The 25,795-nt window shown below is 50.8% G+C and overlaps 2 protein-coding genes across 5 annotated transcripts in view; one reads left to right on the forward strand and one right to left on the reverse strand.

The window, feature by feature from the left end:
• Window positions 1-5,592, forward strand: part of CD320 (CD320 molecule) — a 58,108-nt gene extending 52,516 nt beyond the window's left edge. Inside the window, 2 exon segments of the mRNA XM_010349583.3 lie at window positions 5,184-5,426; window positions 5,561-5,592. Coding sequence (XP_010347885.2) covers window positions 5,184-5,426; window positions 5,561-5,592 — 275 coding nt within the window.
• Window positions 5,506-25,795, reverse strand: part of CERS4 (ceramide synthase 4) — a 50,284-nt gene continuing 29,994 nt past the window's right edge. For 2 of the 4 annotated variants that reach the window (XM_039466903.1, XM_039466904.2), the window contains 10 exons: window positions 18,590-18,763; window positions 15,363-15,480; window positions 11,872-11,990; window positions 11,724-11,781; window positions 11,194-11,244; window positions 10,768-10,860; window positions 10,413-10,541; window positions 9,460-9,566; window positions 6,086-6,242; window positions 5,506-5,994 (listed from right to left, as the gene is read on the reverse strand). In XM_039466903.1, the coding sequence (XP_039322837.1) occupies window positions 5,812-5,994; window positions 6,086-6,242; window positions 9,460-9,566; window positions 10,413-10,541; window positions 10,768-10,860; window positions 11,194-11,244; window positions 11,724-11,781; window positions 11,872-11,990; window positions 15,363-15,480; window positions 18,590-18,762 (1,188 nt within the window). In that variant the 5' untranslated portion in view covers window position 18,763 and the 3' untranslated portion in view covers window positions 5,506-5,811. Of the gene's footprint in view, window positions 5,995-6,085; window positions 6,243-9,459; window positions 9,567-10,412; window positions 10,542-10,767; window positions 10,861-11,193; window positions 11,245-11,723; window positions 11,782-11,871; window positions 11,991-15,362; window positions 15,481-18,589; window positions 18,796-20,813; window positions 20,929-25,795 lie in introns of all 4 variants that reach the window. The other 2 variants (XM_074384692.1, XM_039466902.1) reach the window with 2 other exon arrangements.

Raw genomic sequence — 25,795 nt, forward strand, 5'->3', positions numbered from 1 at the left:
TGAGACTCCGTCTCAAAAAAAAAAAAAAAGTCCTCTGGGAGCTAGGGCCTGGAATGGGGGCCTCGTGACTGACCCACGCACTACCCTGCTATGGCTGGGCTGGTTTCCAAGATACAAGACGTTCTTCCCACTCCTCTCCCCAAGCAGAAGGAAGAAGTCTCTTTTTGAGCCACAAGCAGCCTGAGGTGAGTCATGGGGTGATGCCAGCACTCCCTTAGTCACCCTAGCTGGTATCTCAATATGCCACATGTCCCTCTGTCTACTGTCTCTGGGCCCAGTTCATCCCTAGCAATGCAAGACAGGTAAGCCCCAAAGTGGAGTTGAGCCTGAGAGGATTCTTTTTTGCAGTGGTGCGATCTCGGCTCACTGCAACCTCTGCCTCTTGGGTTCAAGCGATTCTCCTGCCTCAGCCCCCTGAGTAGCTGGGACTACAGGTGTGCACCGCCATGCCTAGCTAAGTTTTGCATTTTTAGTAGAGATGGGGTTTCCTCATGTTGATCAGGATGACATTAAATGTAATACTCGACATGTATGATGCTTTATGTATTTCTGCTTTTTAGTTTCAGCATCTTCCACTGTTGCTCAGGTTGGAGTGCAGTGGCAAGATCATGGCTCACTGCAGCCTTGACCTCCTGAGTAGCTGGGACTACAGGCACATACCACCCATGCCTAATTTTCAAATTTCCTGTAGAGATGAGGGTCTTGCCATGTTGCCAGGCTGATCTTGAACTCCTGGGATCAAGGGATTCTCTGCCTTAGTCTCCAGAAGTGCTGGGATTACAGGTATGAGCCACTGCACCTGGCCTTTTTTTTTTTTTTTTCCTGTTATTTTTCTTTATTAATCTTACCAGATGTTCCTCGATTAGTCATTCAGATAACTTTTATGTTTGATGATCCTCTAAAATACACTTACTGTGTATGATGCTTTTCTTCCATTAAGCTTATTTTAAAACCTTCTTAAATGTTTAGCTAATTATTTTTGAGCTTTTTCTTTCTTTTTGAGATGAAGTCTCGCCCTGTCGCCCAGGCTAGAGTGCAATGGCATGATCTTGGCTCACTGCAACCTCTGCCTCCTGGGTTCAGGTGATTCTTCTGCCTCAGCCTCCTGAGTAGGTGGGATTAATTACGGGCACATGCCACCATGCCTGGCAATTTTTTTTTTTTTTAATCTTTAGTAGAGATGGAATTTCACCATGTTGACCAGGCTGGTCTTGAACTCCTGACCTCGTGATCCACCTACCTTGGCCTCCCAAAGTGCTGGGATTACAGGCATGAGCCACTACACCCAGCTGCTTTTTTTTTCTTTTCCAATATAAGCCTAGTTAAACATTTCCTTCAAAGGATCACTTAAGCTACATTTCGCAAACATTTCCATGTAATATTTTTGCTATTTATCTATAAAAGTGTATTTTCTATCTCCATTATGAGTTATCTTTCAACCTATGAACTTTCTGTTTTTTTGGGGGGAATGGGAATAGCTGGATAGGGAAACACCAGGTAAGAGAAATAGTTATAAGTCTTGCTTCGTGAGACACCATAGTTGATTTATACAAATCCCTTTCTTCAAACATTTATTTATTTTTTATTTTTTTATTTTTTTTGAGATGGAGTTTCGCTCTTGTTACCCAGGCTGGAGTGCAATGGCGCGATCTCGGCTCACTGCAACCTCCGCCTCCCGGGTTCAGGCAATTCTCCTGCCTCAGCCTCCTGAGTAGCTGGGATTACAGGCACGTGCCACCATGCCCAGCTAATTTTCTGTATTTTTAGTAGAGACGGGGTTTCACCATGTTGACCAGGATGGTCTCGATCTCTCGACCTCGTGATCCACCCGCCTCGGCCTCCCAAAGTGCTGGGATTACAAGCTTGAGCCACGCGCCCGGCCTCTTCAAACATTTATTAAGATGAAATTTGCATAGCACATTAACCATCTTAAAGTGAACAATTCAGTGGCATTTAGTACATTTGCAATGTTGTGCAACTACAACTTTGGCTCTAAAACATTTTCATAACTACAAAATAAAACTGTACCTATGAGATAGTTTCTTCCCATGCCTTCAGCCTGCAGCCCCCCACAACTATAAATACGCATTTTATTTTTATAGGTTTACCTCTTTTGGATATTTCATATAGGTAGAATCACAATATGTGTGACCTTTTATGTCTGGCTTCTTACACTGAGCATAATGGTTTCAGGGTTCCTTCACATGTAGTATATGTCAGTGCTGCATTACTTTTCGTGGCTGAGTAGTATTCCATTGTTTAGATTGACTGCAATTTGTTTATTCACCCACTGGACATTTGGGATGTTTCTACCCTTTTCTTTTTTCCAGATAGGGTCTCACTCTGTTGCCCAAGCTGGTGTACAGTGGCATGACACAGCTCACAGCAGTCTTGTACTCCTGGGCTCAGACAAATCTCCCTCTCAGCTTCCTGAGTAGTTAGGACTATACACACATGCCACCACACTCTGCTTATTTTTCTATTTTTTAAATTAAATTTTTTTTTTTTTTGTAGTGACAGAGTTTTACCATGTTGGTCAGGCTGGTCTCAAATTCCTGATTTCAGGTGATCCACCTTCCTCGGCCTCCCAAAGTGCTGGGATTACAGACGTGAGCCACTGCTCCTGGATGTTTTAGCATATTTTATATAATATTCTCTATAAGGAACTTACTCTGGCCATTATTTTTGTCTTTTAGATGGAGTCTTGCTCTGTCACCAGGCTGGAGTGCAGTGGTTTGATCTTGGCCTACTAAAATCTCTGCTTCCCAGGTTCAAGTGATTCTCCTGCCTCAGCCTTCCGAGTAGGTGGGACTACAGGTGCGCACCACTACACCCAGCTTGTGTGTGTGTGTGTGTGTGTGTGTGTGTGTGTGTGTGTGTGTGTGTATATATATATATATATATTTTTTTTTTAGTAGAGTTGGGGTTTCACCGTGTTGGCCAGGATGGTCTCAATCTCTTGACTTTGTGATCTGCCCACCTTGGCCTTCCAAAGTGCTGGGATTACAGGTGTGAGCCACCATGCCCAGCTAATTTTTCTCTTTTTTGTAGAGGAAGTATCTCACCATGTTGCCCAGATGGTCTCAAACTCCTAGATTCAAGCAATCCTCCTGCTTTGACCTCCCAAAGTGTTGGGATTACAGGAGTGAGCCATTGTGACCGGCTGTTTCTACCTTGAGACTAGTTCTGTGATGAACATTCATGTGTAAGTATTTGAATACCTGCTTCCAGTTCTTTTGGGTCTATTCCTAGGAGTGGAATTGCTGGATCATATTGTAATTCAGTTTAACTTCTTGAGGAACCACCAAATGATTTCCCACAGTGATTAACTGTTTTACATTTCCACCAGCAATGAACACAGTTGTTTGAATTTTTCCACATCCTTGCCAACACTTCGTTCATTATATGCACTCTTGCGGATGTGAAGGGTTTTGATTTGCATTTTCCTAATGACTAATGATGCTGAATATTTTTTCATGTGCTTTTTATTTGAGAATTTTTTTTTTTTTTTAAGATGGAGTCTTGCTTTTGTTGCCCAGGCTGGAGTGCAATGTCACAATTTCGGCTCACTGCAACTCTGCCTTCTGGGTTCAAGCGATTCTCCTACCTCAGCCTCCCAAGTAGCTGGGATTACAGGCGCCCACCACCATGCCCAGCTAATTTTTGTATTTTTAGTAGAGATGGGGTTTCTCCATGTTGGTCAGGCTGGTCTTGAACTCCTGACCTCAGGTGATACACCTGCCTCGGCTTCCCAAAGAGCTGGGATTACAGGCCTGAGCCACTGCGCCTGGCCAGTAAATTTCTATTCAAACCCTTTGCCCATTTTTTGTTCTTTTTTGTGGAGACAGGAGTCTTGTTCTATTTCCCAGGCTGGTCTTGAATTCCTGGACTCAAGCGATCATCTTGCCTAAACCCCCAAAGTGCTGGGATTATAGGGGTGAGCCACCACACCTGGTTTCTTTGCACGTTTATTTTTTTGAGACCGAGTCTGGCTATTGCCAAGGCTAGAGTGCAGTGGCATGATCTTGGGTCACTGCAACCTCTGCCTCCTGGGTTCAAGCGATTCTCCCACCTCAGCCTCCTGCGTAGCTAAGATTAGAGGTCCCTACCACCACGCCTGGCTAATTTTTGTATTTTTAGTAGAGACAGGGTTTCGGCAGGCTGGTCTTGAACTCCGGACCTCAGGTGATCCGCTGGCCTCGGCCTCCCAAAGTGCTGGGATCACAGATGTGAGCCACTGCGCCCAGCCTGTGTTTATATTTTATTATAGGTCTACTAGCTGGGTATTCATGCCTATGCAATGTTATTTCATTTGGGTTGCTTTTGAGCTTTATAAAAGGTCAACAATTGTACACAATGCTGAATGGTTTTCCAGTGTCGGTAGCAATTTATACTCCCCTCAATAATGTATGTGAGGTTATTGACCCACCCCATATTCTCTCCAATTCTGTTGTCCAACTTCCTTTTTATTTTTGAGACAGAGTCTCACTCTGTTGACCAGGCTGGAATGCAGTGGCATGATCTCAGCTTGCTGCAACCTCCACTTCCCAGGTTCAAGCGATTCTCCTGCAGCAGCCTCCCAAGTAACTGGGATTACAGGTATGCATCACCATGCCCAGCTAATTTTTGTATTTTTAGTAGAGATGGGGTTTTACTATGTTGCTCAGGCTCAGGCTGGTCTCGAACTCCTGACCTCAAGTGATCTGCCTGCCTCAGCTTCCCAAAGGGCTGGGGTTCCAGGTGTGAGCCAGCACACCTGGCCTCTGTTTCTTTATTTTTGGAGCTTTTTTTTTTTTTTTTTTTTTTTGAGACGGAGTTTCGCTCTTGTTGCCCAGGCTGGAGTGTAATGGCGTGATCTCAGCTCACCGCAACCTCCGCCTCCTGGGCTCAGGCAATTCTCCTGCCTCAGCCTCCTGAGTAGCTGGGATTACAGGCACGCGCCACCATGCCCAGCTAGTTTTTTGTATTTTTAGTAGAGACGGGGTTTCACCATGTTGACCAGGATGGTCTCGATCTCTCGATCTCGTGATCCACCCGCCTCAGCCTCCCAAAGTGCTGGGATTACAGGCTTGAGCCACCGCGCCCGGCCTATTTTTGGAGCTTTTTAAGAGATGGTGACTTTCTCCAGGCTAACCCTTGGGAAGCCTGTGGGATTTTATCCCCAGTCCCCTCATTGTCCCAAGGGAACGCCAGGGATGGGGCTGAGCATCTCCTCTGCTTGGTCTATGACCTCAGTGTGACCTTGGGCAAAGAACTGGATGTTTTAGATCTAGTCTGTAAGGGGGTCTTTGAGAGGCTGACCAAGGGCACCCTAAGGGTGGAGGGAGAGGCTTATTCGAGGCGCTGGCTGCGGAGTCAGGGGCTCATCTGGGAACAGCAAGGGGGTGGGTCTCTGGGCTCTGTTGCTGTCTGCATCAATGGGATATGTAAGTAGAGGTTTGGCTCCCTCAGGGGTCTCTGAGGATGAAGGAGCTTTGATGGGCACCCAAGTTCTCAGGCAGAAAATATGGCTCCATTTATGTTTTATTGGACCCTTTTCGGCCTGGGGGTCCCCCTGCAGGCTGCATCCTGGAGGTGTCTGTGGCCAGCTGAGGCATCCAGCTGCTGCCTCTCAGCTATGTCCAGTTGCCCAGTGGGAAGGAGGGTGGGTGGGCAGAAGGAAGGGGCAGGAGACAGATCATCAGCCCTCCCCGCCCACCCCGGGTGGGGCCCTCCCTGTCTCCGGAAAGGTGGCCCCAGGACTGCCAGTCCCATCACCCCAGAAATATCCAAGGCGCTGGGGGCAGCCCCTCATGGCCAGCCCCAACTTGGCTATGTGGCCGTTGTGTGACTGTTGTTCAGACGCCCGGCCACCCGGCTCCGAGGGCCGTCAGCAGGAACTGCCCTGGGCCCTCGAGCCGCCCCATTCTTTAGCTGGAGAGGTTCCTGGGTTGCTGTCACCTCCTCCTCAGTGGAGTCCGATTCTTCCACATCACTACGAATGTCCTTCTCCATCTGGGGAACAGAGAGAGGGATGCAGGTTGGAGCAAGGAGAAAGGAGGAGCTTGGGGCTGGGGCTGGGGACCCCGGGGAGGTCCAGCCATACCTGGCCCTTCTTCATGAAGCTATAGAGCATGCGCAGGATGAGGCAAGACCAGAACACATGTAGCAGCTGCAGCAACGTCAGAAGCATGTTCATGAAGTAGTAGCCGAAGAAGGGGCCAGTGTTGCTGACGGACTCATAGTATGTGGTGTAGAGGATCCTACGGCAGGAGGGAGGGGAGGATGCCAGGGCTTCATCAGCTGCTGTAGACCCCAGTCCTGGGAATCTCTAACTGGCATGGCCTTCCCTGCTCCATAACCTTCTATAGCTCCCTAGTGCCCTCTACCCTATGATACCTATGCTCTTAAGCTGGGCACTCAAGGGCCCCTCTCACTGGCTTGTACTAAATGAGCAGAACACACTCAAGCTCCCTGACGGGCCGTTCATGACCATGAACCCCGATCCAAGAGGGTGCTTATGATCCCAGCTGCTTTACTGGGTGGCACTTTGACCCCTTTTCTCTTCTCAGACCCCTATCACCTCCCTCTCATTAGCAGGTGACTGCCTTCTCATCTCAGAGGGGAGGGGCTTCACATCTCAGGAAGGCAGGCAGTGGGGCCTCATCGCCCAGGAAGACTGAGAGGAAGCAGGGCTCTATCGCCCAGAGTTTAAGAGGGGCAGGGCTCATAGAAGAAGATAGGGAGGGGCAGGGCTTCATCACCCAGGGAGCCAGACAGGGGCGGGGCTTCATTTTCACTGTGCAACCCGTCAGTTGGAAAGTATGTTCCCAAGTGCCCTGCTCCTCCCCTCAAATTCCACCTTCTTCCTTGTTGCCTGGGACACTGTCCTGGAGCCAGTTCCCACCGCACCCTCTCTTCTGAAACTCAGTGCAAAGATGGAGCTTTGCACTGTCCCCAGGGCTGGAGTGCAGTAGCATGATCTTGGTTCACTGCAACCTCAGCTTCCTGGGTTCCAGCGATTCTCCTGCCTCAGCCTCCCAAGTAGCTTGGATTATAGGCACCCACCACCATACATGGCTAATTTTGGTATTTTTAGTAGAGAGGTGGTTTTGCCATTTTGGCCAGGCTGGTCTTGAACTCCTGAACTCAAATGATCTGTCTGCCTCAGCCTCCCAAAGTGCTGGGATTACAGGCGTGAGTCACTGCACCAGGCCTTCCTGCTGGTTCTTTTTTTTTTTTGAGACGGAGTTTCACTCTTGTTACCCAGGCTGAAGTGCAATGGCAGGATCTCGGCTCACCGCAACCTCCGCCTCCTGGGTTCAGGCAATTCTCCTGCCTCAGCCTCCTGAGTAGCTGGGACTACAGGCATGCGCCACCATGCCCAGCTAACTTTTTGTATTTTTAGTAGAGACGGGGTTTCACTTTGTTGACCAAGATGGTCTTGATCTCTTGACCTCGTGATCCACCCGCCTCGGCTTCCCAAAGTGCTGGGATTACAGGCTTGAGCCACCGCGCCCGGCCCTGCTGGTTCTTAATCATCAACCCCACTGTTATTTCACACAAGAAAAAGCCAAAACCGAAAAGCTCTCTGTTGACTCTACTCTGCCCCTCTGGCTACCAGTTTTTCCCTGTAGGCTTCTTAGAACTCGCTGAAAGTACTGGCTGCAGCTGCCATGTTTTTTCTACCCCAAAATCAACTGTAGGGTTACCAGTGACCTCTCCTTCCTCACTACAGAGTGCTGAGCCCCAGCCCCAACCTTCACCAACCAGTACAGCAGGTACCCAGTGGCCCGCCCTCCTTCCTGGGCCTCTTCCCTCTTTGGCTCCCCCCACCCCACCATCTCCCCATCTCACAGCCACTTCTGCCTCATCTCAAGCTCTGACCCCAAGACAGGTGGGAGCCATGGAGGGTTTTAGGCAGAGGAAGGATGCAATCTGACTCATATGCTCCATAAGCCCTGTTCTTGCTCTCTCGATATGCAAACATCAGGGAGCCCCAGGAGTGAGCTTCTCTGTCCAAATCTAGTCCCTAGGTGACGCCATCCAGGCTGGTGGCTGCAAATACCAGCCATGGACTGGCAACTCCTACATTACCTCTTTCCCCAGAAGCCCAGACTGGCATGGCCAGTGCCTTCTCCATGTCTCCTCTAAGGCTACAGATGCCATCAAACCCAGCAGGGCAAAACTCTTGATGCCTCCAGCAGTTCCTTCTGTGCTTGCTCCCATCTCCTGACCCCAGAGGCATCCCCTTGGGTCTGCCCATTTCTCTCGCCTACCCTGGGTCCCCTCGCTGCTGGAGGGCACCCAGAACATCTGGGTCAGATCGAACCCCTCCTCTGCTTATAACCTCCATGGCTCACATCTCCCTTGAGGTCAAAGCCAAAGTCCTCCCCACATCAAGGCCCTGGAAGGCCTGCCCCCATCTCCTCCCTGCCCTCCCCCTCACCCACTGTGCTCCAGCCACAAAGGCCTCCTCGATGTGCCTCTAACAGGCCAGGCACCATCTTGCCTCAGGGCCTTTGTGCATGCTGTTCTTTCTTCCTGGAACCTTCTCCTCTGATCAACACGGTTCTCTCCTTCACCCGCTCCCATCTGCCTGTACGAATGCTGTTGGCAAGGCATTCCCTGCCCACTGTAATTGCCAACTACCTCCAGCTACTCACCCTGCCCATAATTCCTGTTCCTTTCCCAACTTTATTAAAATTAAATTATTTAGAGACAGAGTCTTGCTCTGTCACTCAGGCTGGAGTACAATGGCATGATCTTGGTTCACTGCAACCTCTGACTCCTGGGTTCAAGCAATTCTCCTGCCTCAGCCTCCCAAGTAGCTGGGACTACGGGCATGTACCACAATGCCCAGCTAATTATTGTATTTTTAGTAGAGACGGGGTTTCTCTGTGTTGGCCAGGCTGCTCTCAAACTCCTGACTTCAGGTGACCTGCCCACCTCGGCCTCCTACAGTGCTGGGATTACAGGCGTGAGCCACGACACTCAGCCAATTTTATATATTTTTTAAGACAAAGTTTCCTTTGTCACCCAGCCGGGAGTGCAGTGGTGCAATCTCAGTTCACTGCAGCCTCTGCCTCCTGGGTTCAAGTGATCCTCCTGCCTCAGCCTCTTGAGTAGCTGGGACTATAGGCTACTTACCATTACTCAGTGTGCCTGGACCACGGAGTGGAAGGAGAGGTCAGGGTTGCCAGCGCACCAACGTCTGCCCAGTAAATATTTGTGGGACCTCTTGAAGGTGCTGGGAATGCTGGTCCGGGAATGCTGAGTAATGGTAAGTATAATTCTCAATTCGTCTTACCTCTGGGCCTTTGCATATGCTGTGCCCTGTGCCTGGAAGTCCCTGCCGCCTCCTGGAGTCTCCCAGCCAATATCCCCAGCTCCCTGAGGCAGGGCACCAAGGGTGAGGCAGTCTTGGAATCTCAGACATGCCCTCCCACCTCCCTGACCCCTACAGGAGGGCTGACTCACTGGGTGGGGAAGACCACCAGGCGGGTGTAGAAGAAGAACAAGGAGAAGATGAGGAAGAGAGCATCGCACACTCGCCGATACTGTGTGTAGTTGATCATCTTACAGGCCTGAGAAGGGCAGCAGAGAGAAATGCACTCAGGATCAGGGGCCAGGCAAGGAGAGGCCTTATTCTCAAGGATAAGGTGCCATGGGGAAGGACCAGGTGAGTTGGGGTGGGACCTAACTTTCCAGGAACTACCTAGAAAGGTAAAGAGTGTGAATATAGGGTGGGTGCAGTGGCTCACACCTGCAATCCCAGCACTTTGGGAGGCTGAGGCAGGCAGATCACCTGAGGTCAGGTGTTTGAGACCATCCTGGCCAACATGGTGAAATCCTGTCTCTACTAAAAATACAAAAATTAGCTGGGCATGGTGGTGAGTGCCTGTAATCCCAGCTACTTGGGAAGCTGAAGGAGGAGAATCGCTTGAATCTAGGAGGTGGAGGTTGCAGTGAGCCGAGATTGCACCATTGCACTCCAGCCTGGGTGACAAGAGTGAAACTCCATCTCAAAAAAAAAAAAGTGTGTGAATACATGTGTGTCTGCACTTGTGTGTAGCTTTGTCCTCCAAGGAGGAAGGCTGAAAGGGCAGGGCTTTATCTCCCAGGAAGACTGAGGGAGCGGGGCATCACCGCCAAAGCAAGATGAGAGGGGTGGGAACTCTGCCCAAGGAAACCGGGAGGGGTGTGGCTTAATCATCCAGGAAGACAGATGGGGTGGGGCCTCACTGCCCAAGGAGGCAAGGAAGGGCAGGGCCTCAGCCAGGAAGACAGAGGGGGCAGGGCCTTATCTCTCAAGGAGGCTGGGGGTGGCGGGGCTTCGCTTTACCTCCCTGGAAGGTTGGGAGGACTGGGAGGGGCACCTGGGAGGGGCTGGGTACAGCATCTGGGAGGGGTCAGGCAGGGGCCAGGCCCACCTCCAGCAGGAAGTCGGCGGAATCATGTAACAGCAGTACCAGAGTGCCAATGCGCACCAGGTTGGCGCCGTAGGAGAAGGTCATCAGGATGACTGCCACGAAGTGATGCATCACCTGCTCTTTAAAATCCTGCGGGAGACGTTGGGTCATAATGGGAACGAGGCTTGATGCTGGAGGGGGGGCCCCCACCTCATGGGCCAAGGAGCGGGCCCTTTCAGAGAGTTGGTGTGGCCTCTCCGCCTCATGCAGGAGGTACCAGGAAGTTCTCAGGATCTGGTTGTGAAGCCGCCCCACCGCCCAGCACCCCAGCTCCCTGTCCAGAGACTGGGGCTTCCAGAATCTTGTTTGGCCTTACCTTGCGCTTGACATCAAAGGGCAGCCTCATTAGCAGTGAGAGGTAGAAACCCATCTCGAAGAGGTACCACCAGTATATGGATGGCTTCAGGGTCTGTGGCAGGGCAGGGCAAGGTTAGCTGTGGGGAGTGAAGGCTCCCATCGGGCAGGGGCATGGCTCAGGACCCTCTCCCTTCACCCAAAGCCAGGACACTTGAATCCCAGTGAGTGAGCTCCCCATCCCTGGAGGTAATCAAGGGTAGTGGTTTGGTAGAAGCTCCTGCGTGGAGTTTCCTGGCCCTTCTCTATTCCACAGGGGAATCAAAGATAGAGTGGGACTCAGGGGAATGATGGTTTAGTATCAGGGTTCGGGTCTCATGACCATGGCTGCAGCAACCGTCAACATCACTCTCACCCGCCAAGCGTTCGCACACACCCTGCCACTCACCTGGTCTGGGTAATTGTCCCAGCACATTACTGGTGCCCACAGCCATGGCTCCTGCGGAAAACGGGTGTCAGGCTGTGCAGAAGTGAGAATCCAGCCTCCCAGCCTGGTGCTGTGGCCTCTTTGGGATTCCTTCCGTAATCTCATAGATGCTGCCTTTACCCAAACCTGCTTTTTCCTACCTCTCACTCAAGAGTGGGGGGCTCATTCCAAGGAGGCCAGGAGAAGCCGGGCCTCAGCAGCCAGGAAGACAGAGGGGGTGGGGCCTCAGCAGCCAGGAAGACAGAGGGGGTGGAGTCTCATTGCCCAAGAAGGCTGAGAGGGGCGGGGCCTCATCGGATACCCAAACCTGTAGTACATGGTAGATCCTCCCTGAGTACCTGTTGAGTGAACATTCACCACTACATCCCCAAGCTCTCTCTCCCGCTGGCTGCACCCCTCCACACACCGCCTCCCACCAGAGCCAAGCCTGGGGCACAGGAGGTGTTTCTGGGACAGGTGGGCGGGGCAGGTGAGCAGTCAGGTATACTCACGTGATACAGGACGGAGAGGCCGCCCACAAAGGACGACAGGTAGAAGAGAAACCTCCAGCTGCGGACAGGGAGGGAGCTGTGAAAACAGCAGACACCCCCCTGCTGCCCTGCACCCTAGAAGCCCCAGCCAGCCCCATCCTGGGCTTACCTTGCCTCACAGAACTTCTTGGTCAACGGGGGTCGATCCTGGTTCCTGCGTCTCCGGAACCATCGTTGAGTCTGCCGCAGTGTGAGGCCACACTGGGCAGCCAGGAGGGACAGCTGGGGCTGGGAAGGGGGTGATGGAGACAAGGGTCACAGAGGCCCTGTGGTGGCTTCCCCCCATGTCCTCACAGGACTTGGCTCTGTCCTCTCCTCCACTGAAGCCCCATGTTTTACCTACAGGGTGGCCATGTCTATATGGAGAGGCAGTGTTGGGGGTCCCAGGGTGGGGTCCTGCAGAACACTTAAGCCTTAAGAGAAGCAAATCCTGCCGGGTGCCATGGCTCACACCTGTAATCCCAGCACTTTGGGAGGCCAAGGTGGGCGGATCACAAGGTGGGCGGATCACAAGGTTGGGAGTTCAAGACCAGCCTAGCCAAAATAGTGAAACCCCATCTCTACTAAAACTACAAAAATTAGCCGGTTGTGGTAGCATGTGCCTGTAGTCCCAGCTATGCATGAGGCTGAGGCAGGAGAAGCACTTGAACCCAGCAGGTGGAGGTTGCAGTGAGCTGAGACCTCGCCATTGCACTCCAGCCTGGGTGAGAGTGAAACTCCATCTCAAAAAAAAAAAAAAAAAAAAAAAAAAAAGAGAAGCAAATCCTGTTCACAGGGCAGGCAGGTCGCCGGTGGGGACTGGGATTAAGAGAGACGCTGGCCTGCAGCATCCCCTGCCCCCAGAGAGGCTTTCCTGTGCCCCTCCAGAATGGTCAGTTCTCACCTCTGTGGGTAAACCCCCCATCTGGGCAGTGAAGGAGAGCGAAGCAGATTCCCGGCACAATTAGTGCCTGAAGAATATCTTAGTTTATAGTGTTATTACTCAGTTATATCCTATAATCCTTTATATATAATCATATTAGTTTCCTTTATATATAATCAAACTAATTCTAAATTAGTTAGATTTAGTGCCTGAAGAATATCTTACTACTTATTTATATATGTATATTTATTTATATCTTAGTTCATAGTGGTAGGAATGCCTAGAGCAGAAGACACAGTACAAAGCATGAATTAAGGGATAAACAGCTATACAACATATGTAAGCATATCGTGCTTATAGTCGGAGGAATATCTAGAGCAGACACAGTGCACAGCATGATTTAAGGGAAAAGCCATTATACCAGGACAAGCATCTTTGACCCAGGTGGCAGCATTCAGTATCATAAAGATACCTGCTGTCAGGCAGACATGGAGCAGGAGTCTCTCCTCCTGATAAAGGAGTTGTAGGACCTTGCATCCAGTTTTTGTGGAAGGCTGCCCTCAGGGGGCAATCCCGAGAGCGTTCGACCTTGTCAGCTCTGCGGCTGCTTAAAGCATCGTCCTATAGAATCCCTTAGAAGTAGCCTGCCCCTAGATAAGAGATATTGTACATTACACCCTCTTCACTGCGTATGGCCCACCTCCTAGCCTAGGTGACCTAATGGGGGTGGACCCCTTGCTTATCGCTCACTTGAATGTCTTGACCCTATCACTGACCTCACTCACTCCCCTTCTCCACAACCTATACCTAATACAGATGCTTCTGGCCGTTTGAGGCCTCACCTGTCTCCACTTATAGGTGGCATGCCCCGCCCCCCCCCCGCCCCCCAAGCCCAGCTGTGCTTTCTTTGTCCTTCTGTGTCTTGTCTCTTTATTTCTTGGATCCTGTGCCTCAGCACAGCGATAGGGGACACCCCACGACCCTGCAGGGCTGTGGCTCTACACACCTCCAACCTAAGCATGTAGGGCACGTTGGGAGCCAGATGTAGGGCTGAGTGTCCCACAGGGTCGTGGGGTGAGCCTTATGCCGTGCTGAGGCGCAGGATCCGAGAAATAATGAGACAGGACATAGAAGCACAAAGAAAACGCAGCTGGGCTCTGGGGGCCACGCCACCTATAAGCGGAGTCAGGTGAGGCCCCGAATGTCCAGAAGCATGAGTATTTATTGTGTATAGGTTAGGGGGCAGGGCAGTGAGTGAAATCATCTTTAAGGATAGTGACAGGGTCGTGAGCAATAAAACATGGGGTCCACCCCCATTAGGTCACCTAGGCCAGGAGATGGACAGTGCACAGCAAGGGGCCCGTTCCCACGAAGGCAAGGGCTGCATGCAGTAAGGGGTCCACCCCCATTAGGTCACTGAGGCTTGAAGGTGGGCCGTGCGCAGTGAAGAGGGTGCAGTGTGCAATAACTTCTATCTATGGGAAAACTACTTCTAAGAAGATTTATAGGAGGATGCTTTAAGTCACATAGCAGTGACAGAGCTGTCAAGGTTACCGCCGCCTTCTGGCAGCTTCCGATGGGTTCTATGGGAAGATGCTTTTCAAGCAGCACAGTAGCAAGAGCTGATAAAGTTCACAGTCACCAAGGTGGGTTGCCGTTCTGAGGGCAGCCTTCGACAAGAACTGAAGCAAGGTCCTACAACTCCTTTATCAGGAGGAGTGGCTCTCACCCCAAGCCTGCCATACAGCGGGTATCTTTACGATACTGAATGCTGCCGCCTGGGCCATGGATTCTTGTCCTCGTATAACTGTTTTCCCTTAAACCACGCTCTGCACTGTGTCTGCTCTAGGCATTCCTCCGATTATGAACTAAGATATAATTATAGGTATATATGTAGGGAAATATTCATCAGGCACTCATACTATCAACTATTATATGATTATATAGAGAGGATTATATAAAGGGAGCCTTTGAGCCCTATTTCTATAAACTACTATATGATTATGTAAAGGATTATATAAAAGGAAATAGCTGAGTAGTAACACTATAAAGTGAGATATTCCTCAAGCCCTAACTGTGCCAGGGTTCTGCTTAGCTCTCATTCCTTGGTGCCTAAATGGGGGGTTACCCACATAGGCAGGCAGTTGAAACCTTGCCCCACACCCAAGCCCTCCCTGCAGAGGGAAACTGACAAGAAAAGGGGGAGTCATGTGGTTTCTAGCTCTGTGGAAGCTGGCCTGTCGCTCCTAGGGTACACGGTCTTCACCACTCCCCACCCCACTCTGGACCCAGCCATGCTTCCACAGGGCAGAGCCTGTCCAGCAGGCAGCCATGCCAGAGATGGGAATGGAGAGAGGGTCACAGGGCTGCTTCTTATTCCACCCCCCACGAGCACAGTCAGACCTTCCATTCCTTCCCAAGATAGGAGAGCAAGCAACTACTTTCAGCCTCCTCCTAGAATCTGTCCATTGGGCGACTGTAGCCACCGAGGCCCAGGGAGGCTGGAGGTGTGGGACCCATTTCCCAGGGAGGTTGGGAGGGGTGGGGTTCCATCTCCCAGGGAGGTTGGTGAGGCAGCGCTTATTTCCCAGGGAACTGGGGATGAACAGTGGAAAGTGGGGACGTTGTGGGGGTGACTGAACCCACCTTGGCTTCCCTATTCCAACAAATGGGCCATACACCTGCAGGCCCCACCCCTAGGGCAGTAGTGCCAGTTGGAGGGCATGGGAAACTCTCACCTCTTTGGGCCTGTGGCCTTCTGTGAGGAAGTGTTTCTCCAATCTGGCATTGGGCTTCGCCTGCCTCCTGATATGATCCTGTACACCTAGCCACCGGCTCAGGGGCAGGCCAATGAATCTGGGTATGAGAGAGAGCCCATCAGTCTAGGTGAAGAGACAGGATTGCCTATGTGTGGGGGTGAACATGCTATCGGTGAGGAAACCAAGTCTTGGAGGGGCAAAGTTACAGGCTCAGAGAGCACAGCCGGCACATGGCAGTGTGTGATGTGAAGGGTCTTCCTTCTCCATCTGAATAGAAGGTTTGGAGGCCTGAGTCAGAAAGGCTCATGGGGCAGGATTCAATTTTCCACTTACTCCTGGCCTCATGCCCTAGGGCCCTGGGGCCCTGGAGGGGCTGCTGCAATAGACCAAAGGTAAGAAAGGCAGCTGACTCACGCCTGTAATCCCAGAACTTTGGGAGGCCGAGATGGGTGGATCACCTGAGGTCAGAAGTTTGAGACCAGCCTGACCAATATGGTGAAACCTATCTCTACTAAAAATACAAAATCAGGCCAGGCTCAGTGGCTCATGCCTGCAATCCCAGCACTTTGGGAGGCCAGGTGGGCGGATCACCTGAGGTGGGTGTTCAAGACCATCCTGACCAATACAGTGTAACCCTGTCTCCTCTAAAAATACAAAATCAACAGGGCATGGTGGCACATGCCTGTAATCTCAGCTACTTGGGAGGCTGAGGCAGGAGAATCTCTTGAACCTGGGAGGCAGAGGTTGCTGTGAGCCGAAATGGTGCCATTGCACTCCAGCCTGGGCAACAAGAGTGGAACTCCATCTCAAAAAACAAAACAAAATAATGAGGGCATGGTGGTGGAACCCTGTATTCGCAGCTACTCAGAAGGCTGAGGCAGGAGAATTGCTTGAACCTGGAGGTAGAGGTTACAGTGAGCCTTACATCAGTGCACTTCAGCCTGGGTAACAGAGTGAGACTCTGTCTCAACAAAAAAAAAAAAAAAAAAAAAAGAAAAAAGGCAGCAGGACCTGTCTGCAGGGTGGGGGTGTGCAGACCAACTCTTGGGGTACCTAAGTACCTTTGCGCAATCCCAAACCAGGGATAAGAGTCTCCTTACCTCCGAGGCTGGTCTCACTGTGGCCTGGGCCCTGGTCTGAGGTCCCCCCCCCCCCCAGTCTAGGGGTTCCCAGGGGCAGGGATGGAGCAGGTCTGGTCTCTCTCCAAGCCACTCCTCCCAGCATGCCCCATTCCAGGGTAGGGACTTGGAGATCAGGGACCCTGGTCAATCACCACATTGCCGACAAGAGGGCGCTCCAACATCACAGGTGGGAACCAAATTCTATCCCAACATCATCCCTCATTTGGGGAAACTGAGGCCCAGAGCAGCCTAGCAAGGAACTGATTGCAGACTACTCATGATGTGGAGAGAAAGGGCAGATATATAAGGAGCGCTTATTATCTGGTAAGCATAAGTCCAAGGCCATGTTATGCACTGGCTCACTTAACCCTAACTAAGTCCCACTGTCCTAATGGGTAAACTGAGGCTCACAGGGTCAGAGACATGCCCAAGGTGACACTGCGAGTGGGCAGAAGACCTGAAATTTGAAGTTAGGATTCTTGTTTTTGTATTAAGAGGCAGGGTCTCCTTTGGGAGGTGGAGTGTGGGAGGATTGCTTGAGCTCAGGGGTTCAAGACCAGTCTGGGAAACATGCTAAGACCTTGTCTCTACCAAAAATACAAAAATTAGCTGGGTATAGTGGCACACACCTGTAATCCCAGCTACTTGGGAGGCTGAGGTAGGAGACCTGCTTGAACCTGGGGGGCAGAGATTGCAGTGAACCAAGATCACATTGTTGTGTTCAAAATCAGCCAGGTGTGAGCCAGGTGTGGTAGTGCATGCCTGTAGTCTCAGCTACTGGTGGGGCTCAGAATTTCGTTTTTTTTTTTTTTTTTTTTTTTTTTTTGAGACGGAGTTTCGCTCATGTTACCCAGGCTAGAGTGCAGTGGCGCGATCTCGTCTCACCGCAACCTCCGCCTCCTGGGTTCAGGCAATTCTCCTGCCTCAGCCTCCTGAGTAGCTGGAATTACAGGCACGTGCCACCATGCCCAGCTAATTTTTTGTATTTTTAGTAGAGACGGGGTTTCACCATGTTGACCAGGATGGTCTCGATCTCTTGACCTCATGATCCACCCGCCTCAGCCTCCCAAAGTGCTGGGATTACAGGCTTGAGCCACCGCGCCGGGCTTCATTTTTTTTTTTTTTTTTTTGAGAGGTGTCACCTAGGCTGGAGACATGCCATCACAGCTTACTGCAGCCTCGAACTCCTGGGCTCAAGCGATCCTCCTGTCTCAGCCCCCACCCACCAAGTAACTAGGACTACAGGCACCAGCCACTGCTCTCAGTGAATTTTTATATTTTTTAAATAAAGACAAGGTTTCACCATGTTGCCCAGTCTATTCTTGAACTCCTGGACTCAAGTGATCCACCCGCCTTGGCCTCCCAAGTTGCTGACATTACAGGCATCAGCCACCATACCTGACATATTCTTTTTTGTTTTGTTTTTAAACAAGGACTAAAACCCCTGCATTTGAAACTGGAAAACCCTCCGCCCACCCCACTGTCCTTTACAGAGTCCCTGGGATGTCTTTGGGATGAGATAACACCCCCAGCTCACATTTGTCCTTTTTTTTTTCTTTTCCTTTTTTTTTTTTTTTGATGGCATCTTACTCTGCTGCCCAGGCTGGAGTGCAGTGGCACAATCCTGGCTTACTGCAACTTCCATCTCCCAGGTTCAGGCGATTCTCCTGCCTCAGCCTCCTGAGTAGCTGGGATTACAGGTGTGTCCCTAGCTAATTTTTGTATTTTTAGGAGAGACAGGGTTTCACCGTGTTGGCTAGGCTGATCTTGAACTCCTGACCTCAAGTGATCCACCCACGTCAGCCTCTCAAAGTGCTGGGATTACAGGTGTGAGCCACCGTGCCCGGCCTCCCATCCCTGTTTTATGAAGATGCTGGCACACCCAGCCTCAATCTGTGGCCAGTGTTTCGATAAACCAGCAATCAGAGGCCAGAAGCGTGGATGGAGGCGGCTGGGCGTAGGGTGGAACCAGGGAAAGCGCTTTGGTGAAAAGCCAGCTTCCCCTGGGGACGTGCTGCAATGGCAAATTGCACGCGGCGGCAGGAGCACATGCTGGAGCGGCCGCAGGGGTGATGGGTCACTCACCTCTCAAAGGTGAGGCGCGTGGCCAGGAGGACCAGTGCCAGGGGCAGGGCTGCCAGCAGGTCCTGGGGGTGAGCGTAGACACGGCCATCCCGGTCTTCCAGCTGTGTCCATGTGATGTTGGGCGGTAACCAGAACCTGTCCTGCCAAAGCCACTCGTTGAAACTGGACAGCATTCTGTGGACACAGGTTCCAGTTAGCTGGGAGCTCTGCAAGCAGAATGGGTGGGGTAAGTGGGCCTGAGAGGCCGGAGCCTCAGAATTCCTACTTGGGCCCCTATCAGCACAGCTGACAACCAGGAGGTGGGACTGGAAGATGGAACTCCCCTTGCCTGGGACTTTGGAACTGTCCTCTGGCCCCAAAAGAGAGAGGCCTTAGCCACCACTCCATTCTCATCCCCTGCCCTCAATTGCCTGGTCAGTGTTAGAGGCAGAGTTGAAGTGTGTGTCTTCAGGCAAATGACTTGACTCTCTAAAACTCAAGTTCATCTGTGAAACAGAGACAGTAATGCCCAGGCTTCTCAATCTAAAGTGCTTGGCCCACTGATCCTTAACAAGAGTAATAACAACACAGCCCAATGCAATAGTTACTGTTCGGCACTTAACTGATGCCAAGATGGTAGCCAGAAGTCAGGGGAATGGCCCCGTGGGGTCAAGAACTTGAGTCTTGGCCAGGTGCGGTGGCTCACACCTGTAATCCCAGCACTTTGGGAGGCCGAGGCAGGTAGATCACGAGGTCAGTAGTTCAAGACCAGCCTGGCCAAGACAGTGAAACCGCGTATCTACTAAAAATACAAAAATTAGCCAGGAATGGTGGCAGGTGCCTTTAATCTCAGCTACTTGGGAGGCTGAGGCAGAGACTTGCTTGAACCGAGAAAGAGGTTGCAGTGAGTCAAGATGGTGCCATTGCACTCCAGCCTGGGTGACACAGCAAGACTCATCTCAAAAAAGGAATCCAGAGTTCCTTTCCTGGCCATCCTTTGGAAGGTGGACTCCCCTCTAGGTGGGAATTTCAGGGGTCTTGTTGGCTATCCCAGAGCCCATGAAGTGGGTGGGTAAGAGATCCTATCGCACAACTGAGTTTGCTGGATAACGGAGCGGCAGTCAAAGCGGGGCAGCTCCAGCCAGCATGTCCCAGCCTGTTTGTGGAGCCCAAAGAGCTGCTCCCTTCCTTTCCTGAGATCTTAAGCCAAGAGTCTGGCCTATCACAGTGGTTCCCACTCAGAAAGTTTGTTCATTCACTCATTCCTCTGTCCACCTATCCCCCTGTCTATCTACCCATCATCCATCCTTCCATCTACCCATCCAAACATCTGTCTGCCTACCCATTATCCATCCACCCATCATCCATCATCCACCCATCATCTATCATCCACCTATCCACCCACCCATTCATCCATCCACCCATCTTCCATCCATCATCCATCTGCCCACCCATGTATCCATCTACCCATCATCCATCCGCCTACCCATTTATCCATCCGTCCACCCACCCAAACATCTCTCCACCCACCCAGCATCTATCCACCCATCCAAAAATCTGTCCATCTACCCATCATCCATCCATCTGTCCACCCATCCAAACATCTGTCCATCCAGCCATCAACTATCCACCTACCCATTCATCCATCCACCCATCATCCATGCATCTGTTCACCCATCATTCACCTGTGTGTCCTTCCACCCACCCATCCTTCCATCCATCTATTCTTCCAGCTACGCTTCTATCCATTTTCCCTTCCATCCATCCATTTATCCATCTATCCTTGCATCCATCCGTCTGTCTGTCCATCATCCATCCAGGCAAAGAGATGTTCTGCAATTGACTTGTACATGCCAGGTCAGGGCTGGGCCTTGGTGCCACAGCAGGGGAGAAAAGCCAATACATTCCTGTCCACCTCGTAGACCAATAGAGAGGGTAGCCAACAAACAGGTAAACAGATTCATACATGAATGAGATACCGAAGTGTAACAGGGCCAGGTAGAAAACAGAGTGGCATGATTTTAAATGAGATCAAAGAGAGGCTCTCTAAGGAGTGCCATCTGAGCTGGGTCTTAAAGATGAGGAGGTTAGGCCAGGGGCAGTGGTTCACACCTGTAATCCCAGCACTTTGGGAGGGCAGGTGGGTCACCTTAGATTAGTAGTTCGAGACCAGCCTAGCCAACATGGTGAAACCCCTTCTCTACTAAAAATATAAAAATAATTAGTGGGGTGTGGTTGCATGCACCTGTAACCCCAGCTACTTGGGAGGCTGAGGCAGGAGAATCACTTGAACCTGGGAGGCTGAGGCTGCAGTGAGTTGAGATTGTGCCACTACACTGGGAAACAGAGTGAGACTCCGTCTGAAAAACAAAACAAAACAAAAAAGATGAGGTTGGGTGAGGCACAGTGGCTCACGCCTGTAATCCCAACACTTTATGAGGCTGAGGCAGGTGGGTCGCTTGAGCCCAGGAGTTCAAAACTAGCTTGGGCAACATAGCAAGACCCTGTCTCTAAAAAAAAATTTAAAAGTAATCAGGTGTGGTGGCATTTATCTGTAGTTCTAGCTACTCAGGAGGCTGAGGTGAGAGGATGGCTTGAACCCAGGAGTTTGAGGCTGCAGGGAGCTATGATCACACCACTGCACTCCAGCCTGGGGGACACAGCAAGACCCTATTTTTGGGAAAAACAAAAAAGATGAGACAGTTGCCAGTTTGCACACAAGGAGGTGGGGCTGGGGGAGAGGCTTTCTAGATAAATATACAGCAAGTGCAAAGGCCCTGAGGCAGGACCATGCCTGATGTGTTGGAGGAACAGCAAAGAGGCTCCTGTGGCTGGTGCAGAGTGAGCAAGGGGGAGAGAGGGAGGAAGGGAGGCCAGGGAGGTGATGAGGGACAGCACAGGGCATACAAGGTGTGGGGGCCACAGGGAGGAATCTGGATTATTTCTACCAACACTTTATTTTGAGATGGAGTCTCTCTGTCAACCAGCCTAGAGTGCAGTGGCGTGATCTCAGCTCATTGCAACCTCCGCCTTGTGGGTTCAAGCAATTCTCATGCCTCAGCCTCCTGAGTAGCTGGGATTACAGATATGTGCCACCATACCTGGCTAATTTTTTTGTATTTTTAGTAGAGACAGGGTTTCACCATGTTGCCCAGGCTGGTCTTGAACTCCTGACCTCAAGTGATCCACCTGCCTCAGTCTCCCAAAGTGCTGGCATTATAGGTGTGAGCCTCTGTGCCTGGCCTTCCCCCAGCGTTTTACAATAAACATTTCAAACCTACAGAAAAGTTGAAAGGGCTGGGTGCGGTGGCTCACACTTTTAATCCCAGCACTTTGGGAGGCTGAGGTGGGGGGATCACGGGGTCAGACGATCGAGACCATCCTGGCCAACATGGTGAAACCCCGTCTCTACTAAAATACAAAAAAAAAATGGCCAGGCATGGTGGTGCTTTCCTGTAGTCCCAGCTACTCGGGAGGCTGAGGCAGAGGAATCATTTGAACCTGGGAGGCGGAGGTTACAGTGAGCCGAGATCACCCCACTGCACTCCAGCCTGGTGATGCAGCAAAACACCATCTCAAAAAAAAAAAGAGTTGAAAGATTTTTACAGTGAATACCTGTATTCTCAACACTAGATTCTCCCCTTTGCATTCCATTCTATTTATTTCATCACTCATCTGCTCCTGCATCTGCCTGTCCATCCCTCTATCCACCCATTGGTCTATCTGGTTATTCCTGAAGTGTTGCAATGCAGGCAGCGGACCTCAAGCCATATCATCCTAAACATGTCAGCACACAGATCATTAACTAGGGTCAATATTTGCTTAAGAGGTTTTTCTTTCAAGGTAAAATTTACCCCGGTGAGTGAAATGCATGTTTTTTTTTTTTTTTTTTTTTTTTTTTTTTTTTTTTTTTTTGACAGGGTCTCACTCTGTCACCCAGGCTGGAGTTCAATGACCATGGCTGCCTGCAGCCTTGACCTCCTGGACTCAAATGGTCTTTTCATGTCAGCCCCCAAGTAGCCAGGACCAACAGGCACACACCACCGTGACTGGCTAATTTAAAATATTTTTCTATGTTGCCCAGGCTGGTCTCAAACTCCTGGCTCAAGCAGTCCTCCTGCCTTGGCCTCCCAAAGTGTTGGGATTACAGGTGTGAGCCACTGCGCCTGGCCTGCACACCTCTTCAGGGCACAGTCACTGAGTTTGGACAAAGCCATGTACCTGGCTAATCCAGTCTCCTACCACAAATATTCCCTCTAGAAACTTATCTCTTGCCTCTTCCCAATCAACCTCCGCCCCTGTTCCGTCATCCGAAGGTAACATCTATTCCATTCCATTCTTTTTTTGACAGGGTCTCATTCTGTGGCCCGAGCTGGAGTGTGGTGGTGCAATCATACCTCACTGCAGCCTCAACCTCATGCGCTCAAGGGATCCTCCCACCTCAGCCTCCCAAATTGCTGTGATTATAGGTGTGAGCCACCTTGCCCTGCACCCCTACCCCACATTTGTTTTGGTCATCATAGCTTGGTTTTGTCATGACAACCTTGCGATGTTACAAAATAAAAATAGGCTGGGTGCAGTGGCTCATGCCTGTAATCCCAGCACTTTGGGAGGCCAAGGTGGGTGGATTACTTGAGGTCAGGAGTTTGAAACCAGCCTGGCTAACATGGTGAAACCTTGTCTCTACTAAAAATACAAAAATTAGCCAGGCATGTTGGCAGGCACCTGCAATCCCAGCTACTCAGGAGGCTGAGGCAGGAGAATCTCTTGAACCCGGGAGGCAGAGGCTGCAGTGAGCTATGATCATGCCATCGCACTCCAGCCTGAATGACAGAGTAAAACCTGTTTCCAGAAACAGAGTAAATAAAAAATATAAATAAAATAAAAAATAGGATACAGTGGCTCATGCCTGTAATCCCAGCACTTTGGGAGGCTGGGGCAGGAGGATTCCTTGAAGCCAAGAGTTCAAGACTAGCCTGGGTGGGGGTGGGCAGCTGGGTATGGTGGCTCACCCCTGTAATCCTAGCACTTTGAGAGGCCAAGGTGGGCAAACTGCTTTCCAGGGTGAGACTGCACCATTTTACACTCCCATCTGGGGAATGTGGGGGTTCTATAAATAAAGCCCTTGGTTTTATTTTGAATAATGCAGGGATCCTTAGGGTGTTCATTGCCATGCAGGGCATAGCATTTTGTAGGCCAGAAGGGGGTGCTCTAGCGTGTCCAGGTGGGATGACAGAGATAAGGGGAAAGATTCCAGAGACATGTTGGAGGTGGGTCCCCCCTGCCCCCGCTCCCCGCAAGAGCCAAATGCCTTTCAAAAAGGAGCCAGAGAAGAGAAGGGTTGGGAGAGGAAATTGGCAAAATATTGGTCAAAGGATTTGAAATTTCAGTTAGCAGGAGTAAGTCCAAGATATCTACTGTACATCATGATGTATTAAATACTAGAAAATTGCTAACAGACTAGATTTTCTGCAGGAAGGCAATCTCACTCTGTCATCCAGGCTGGAATGCACAATCACAGCTCACTGCAGCCTTGATTTCCTGGGCACAAGCCATCATCCTGCCTCAGCCTCCTGAGTAGCTCGGACAACCAGCTCCAGCCACCACACCCAGCTCTTTCCTGCCTTTTCTGGCTTTAGAGGCCGCCTGCATCTCCCAGTTCCTGGTCCCTTTCTCCATCTTCAGAACCAGCAGTGGCTAGTTGGGTGTTTCTCCCACCTCATCATTCTGACAAAGTCTCTCCTGCCTCCGTCTTCATCATTTTAGGACCCTTGTGATGACACTGGGTTTACGCAGATAATCTCCCATCTCAAGGTCAGCTGATTAACAAATTTAATTCCATCTTCAGCCTCACCCCACTTGGATACTGAAACTGTCAGCCTTCCAATCCGAAGAAATGGAAGAACCAGAATGGGTGAGCTGACTTCAGGACGGGAGTCAGGCTAGGTGTCAGACAATGCAAGTGGGCAGGGGAGGCGCACAGCTAAAATGTTCCTGTGGGCATGTGGAAGAGGTGAGTGGGGCCTGGGTAGGACTTGTCAATGAGTGCTTGCTGCTGAAATCCATGAAGATAGATAGAGTCCTCTATTGATCAGCAAGGGGTCAACAAGACCCTGTTTTGGGGAGAAAAAAAAACAAAAACAAAGCAAGGGGGTACACATGAAGGGCAGTCAGAATACCATGCCATGGGGCACCTCACGTTTAGGCATCAGTGAAGCATTAAGAGCAGCTGCTAGCATTGGATACTTTGGTTGGGGAGGAACACTAGAAGTCAGCGGCCCAACAAGCAGTCAAGGGTGTGGGAGAACGGATAGTCTAGACCCACAATGAGGCCCAGATATCCGAAACAGAGTAGAAACATAAACAGCTGGGTGGATGTGGGGACTTCAGCCCAGGTGGTTGATTTCTCTAGAAAACAAAACCATTTTTACTAGCAGACAAGGTTGGCTTGATCCTGTGCACCCATGGGGCTCAAGGACACATGGCCAACTTGGCACTCCTGGCCCCAACTGTACTCAGCTTCACAGCCAGAGCCATGACACTGCAGGGTATCTGAAATCCGCTATTTTTTTTTTTTTTTTTTTTTTAAGAGACAGGGTCTCACTTTGTCACCCAGACGGGAGTGCAGTGGCCCGATCATAGCTCACTGCAGCCTCAAACTTTTGGGTTCAAGCCATCCTCCCACCTCAGCCTCCCAAGTCACTGGTGCAGCCTTCTCTTAAAGACCCTGCTACCTATTTGACAGACCCCTGGGTGCAGATAGAAGGGGGCCTAGGTGTCCCAGGAATCCAGACCCCCAGCTCCATGTTTTCTCCTCACCCAAGGGTTTTAAATGCATCCCTTGTACATCTTGGTGCATTCAAGTCATGATGAGCTTAGGGGATGAGGGAGAACCACAGGAACAATGGCTTCTCACAATCTCAGGCCTCTGCTGATGTGCCCAGCTTCAGGGCCACCAGTTCACTGGCTGATACTCTGCCCCCATCAGACAATATAGTTTCACACATCCTAGCCTTTACAAATACTGGCCTCTGCCTAGAATACTCATTTAGTATTTACTGCACCATGCTGGGTGCTGAAGACACAGAATAGTGGGGAAAACAAGCAACACCTCTGCCCTGAAGGGCTTACACACTTTCTTTCTCTGTTTGGAAAACTCCTATGCATCCTTCGAAATCCAGCTCAGTTATCACCTCTTCCTGAATGCAGCCCCTCGTTGACCTGCTT

The sequence above is a fragment of the Saimiri boliviensis genome, chromosome 14 (assembly GCF_048565385.1).
Source record: "Saimiri boliviensis isolate mSaiBol1 chromosome 14, mSaiBol1.pri, whole genome shotgun sequence".
NCBI lineage: Eukaryota > Metazoa > Chordata > Mammalia > Primates > Cebidae > Saimiri > Saimiri boliviensis.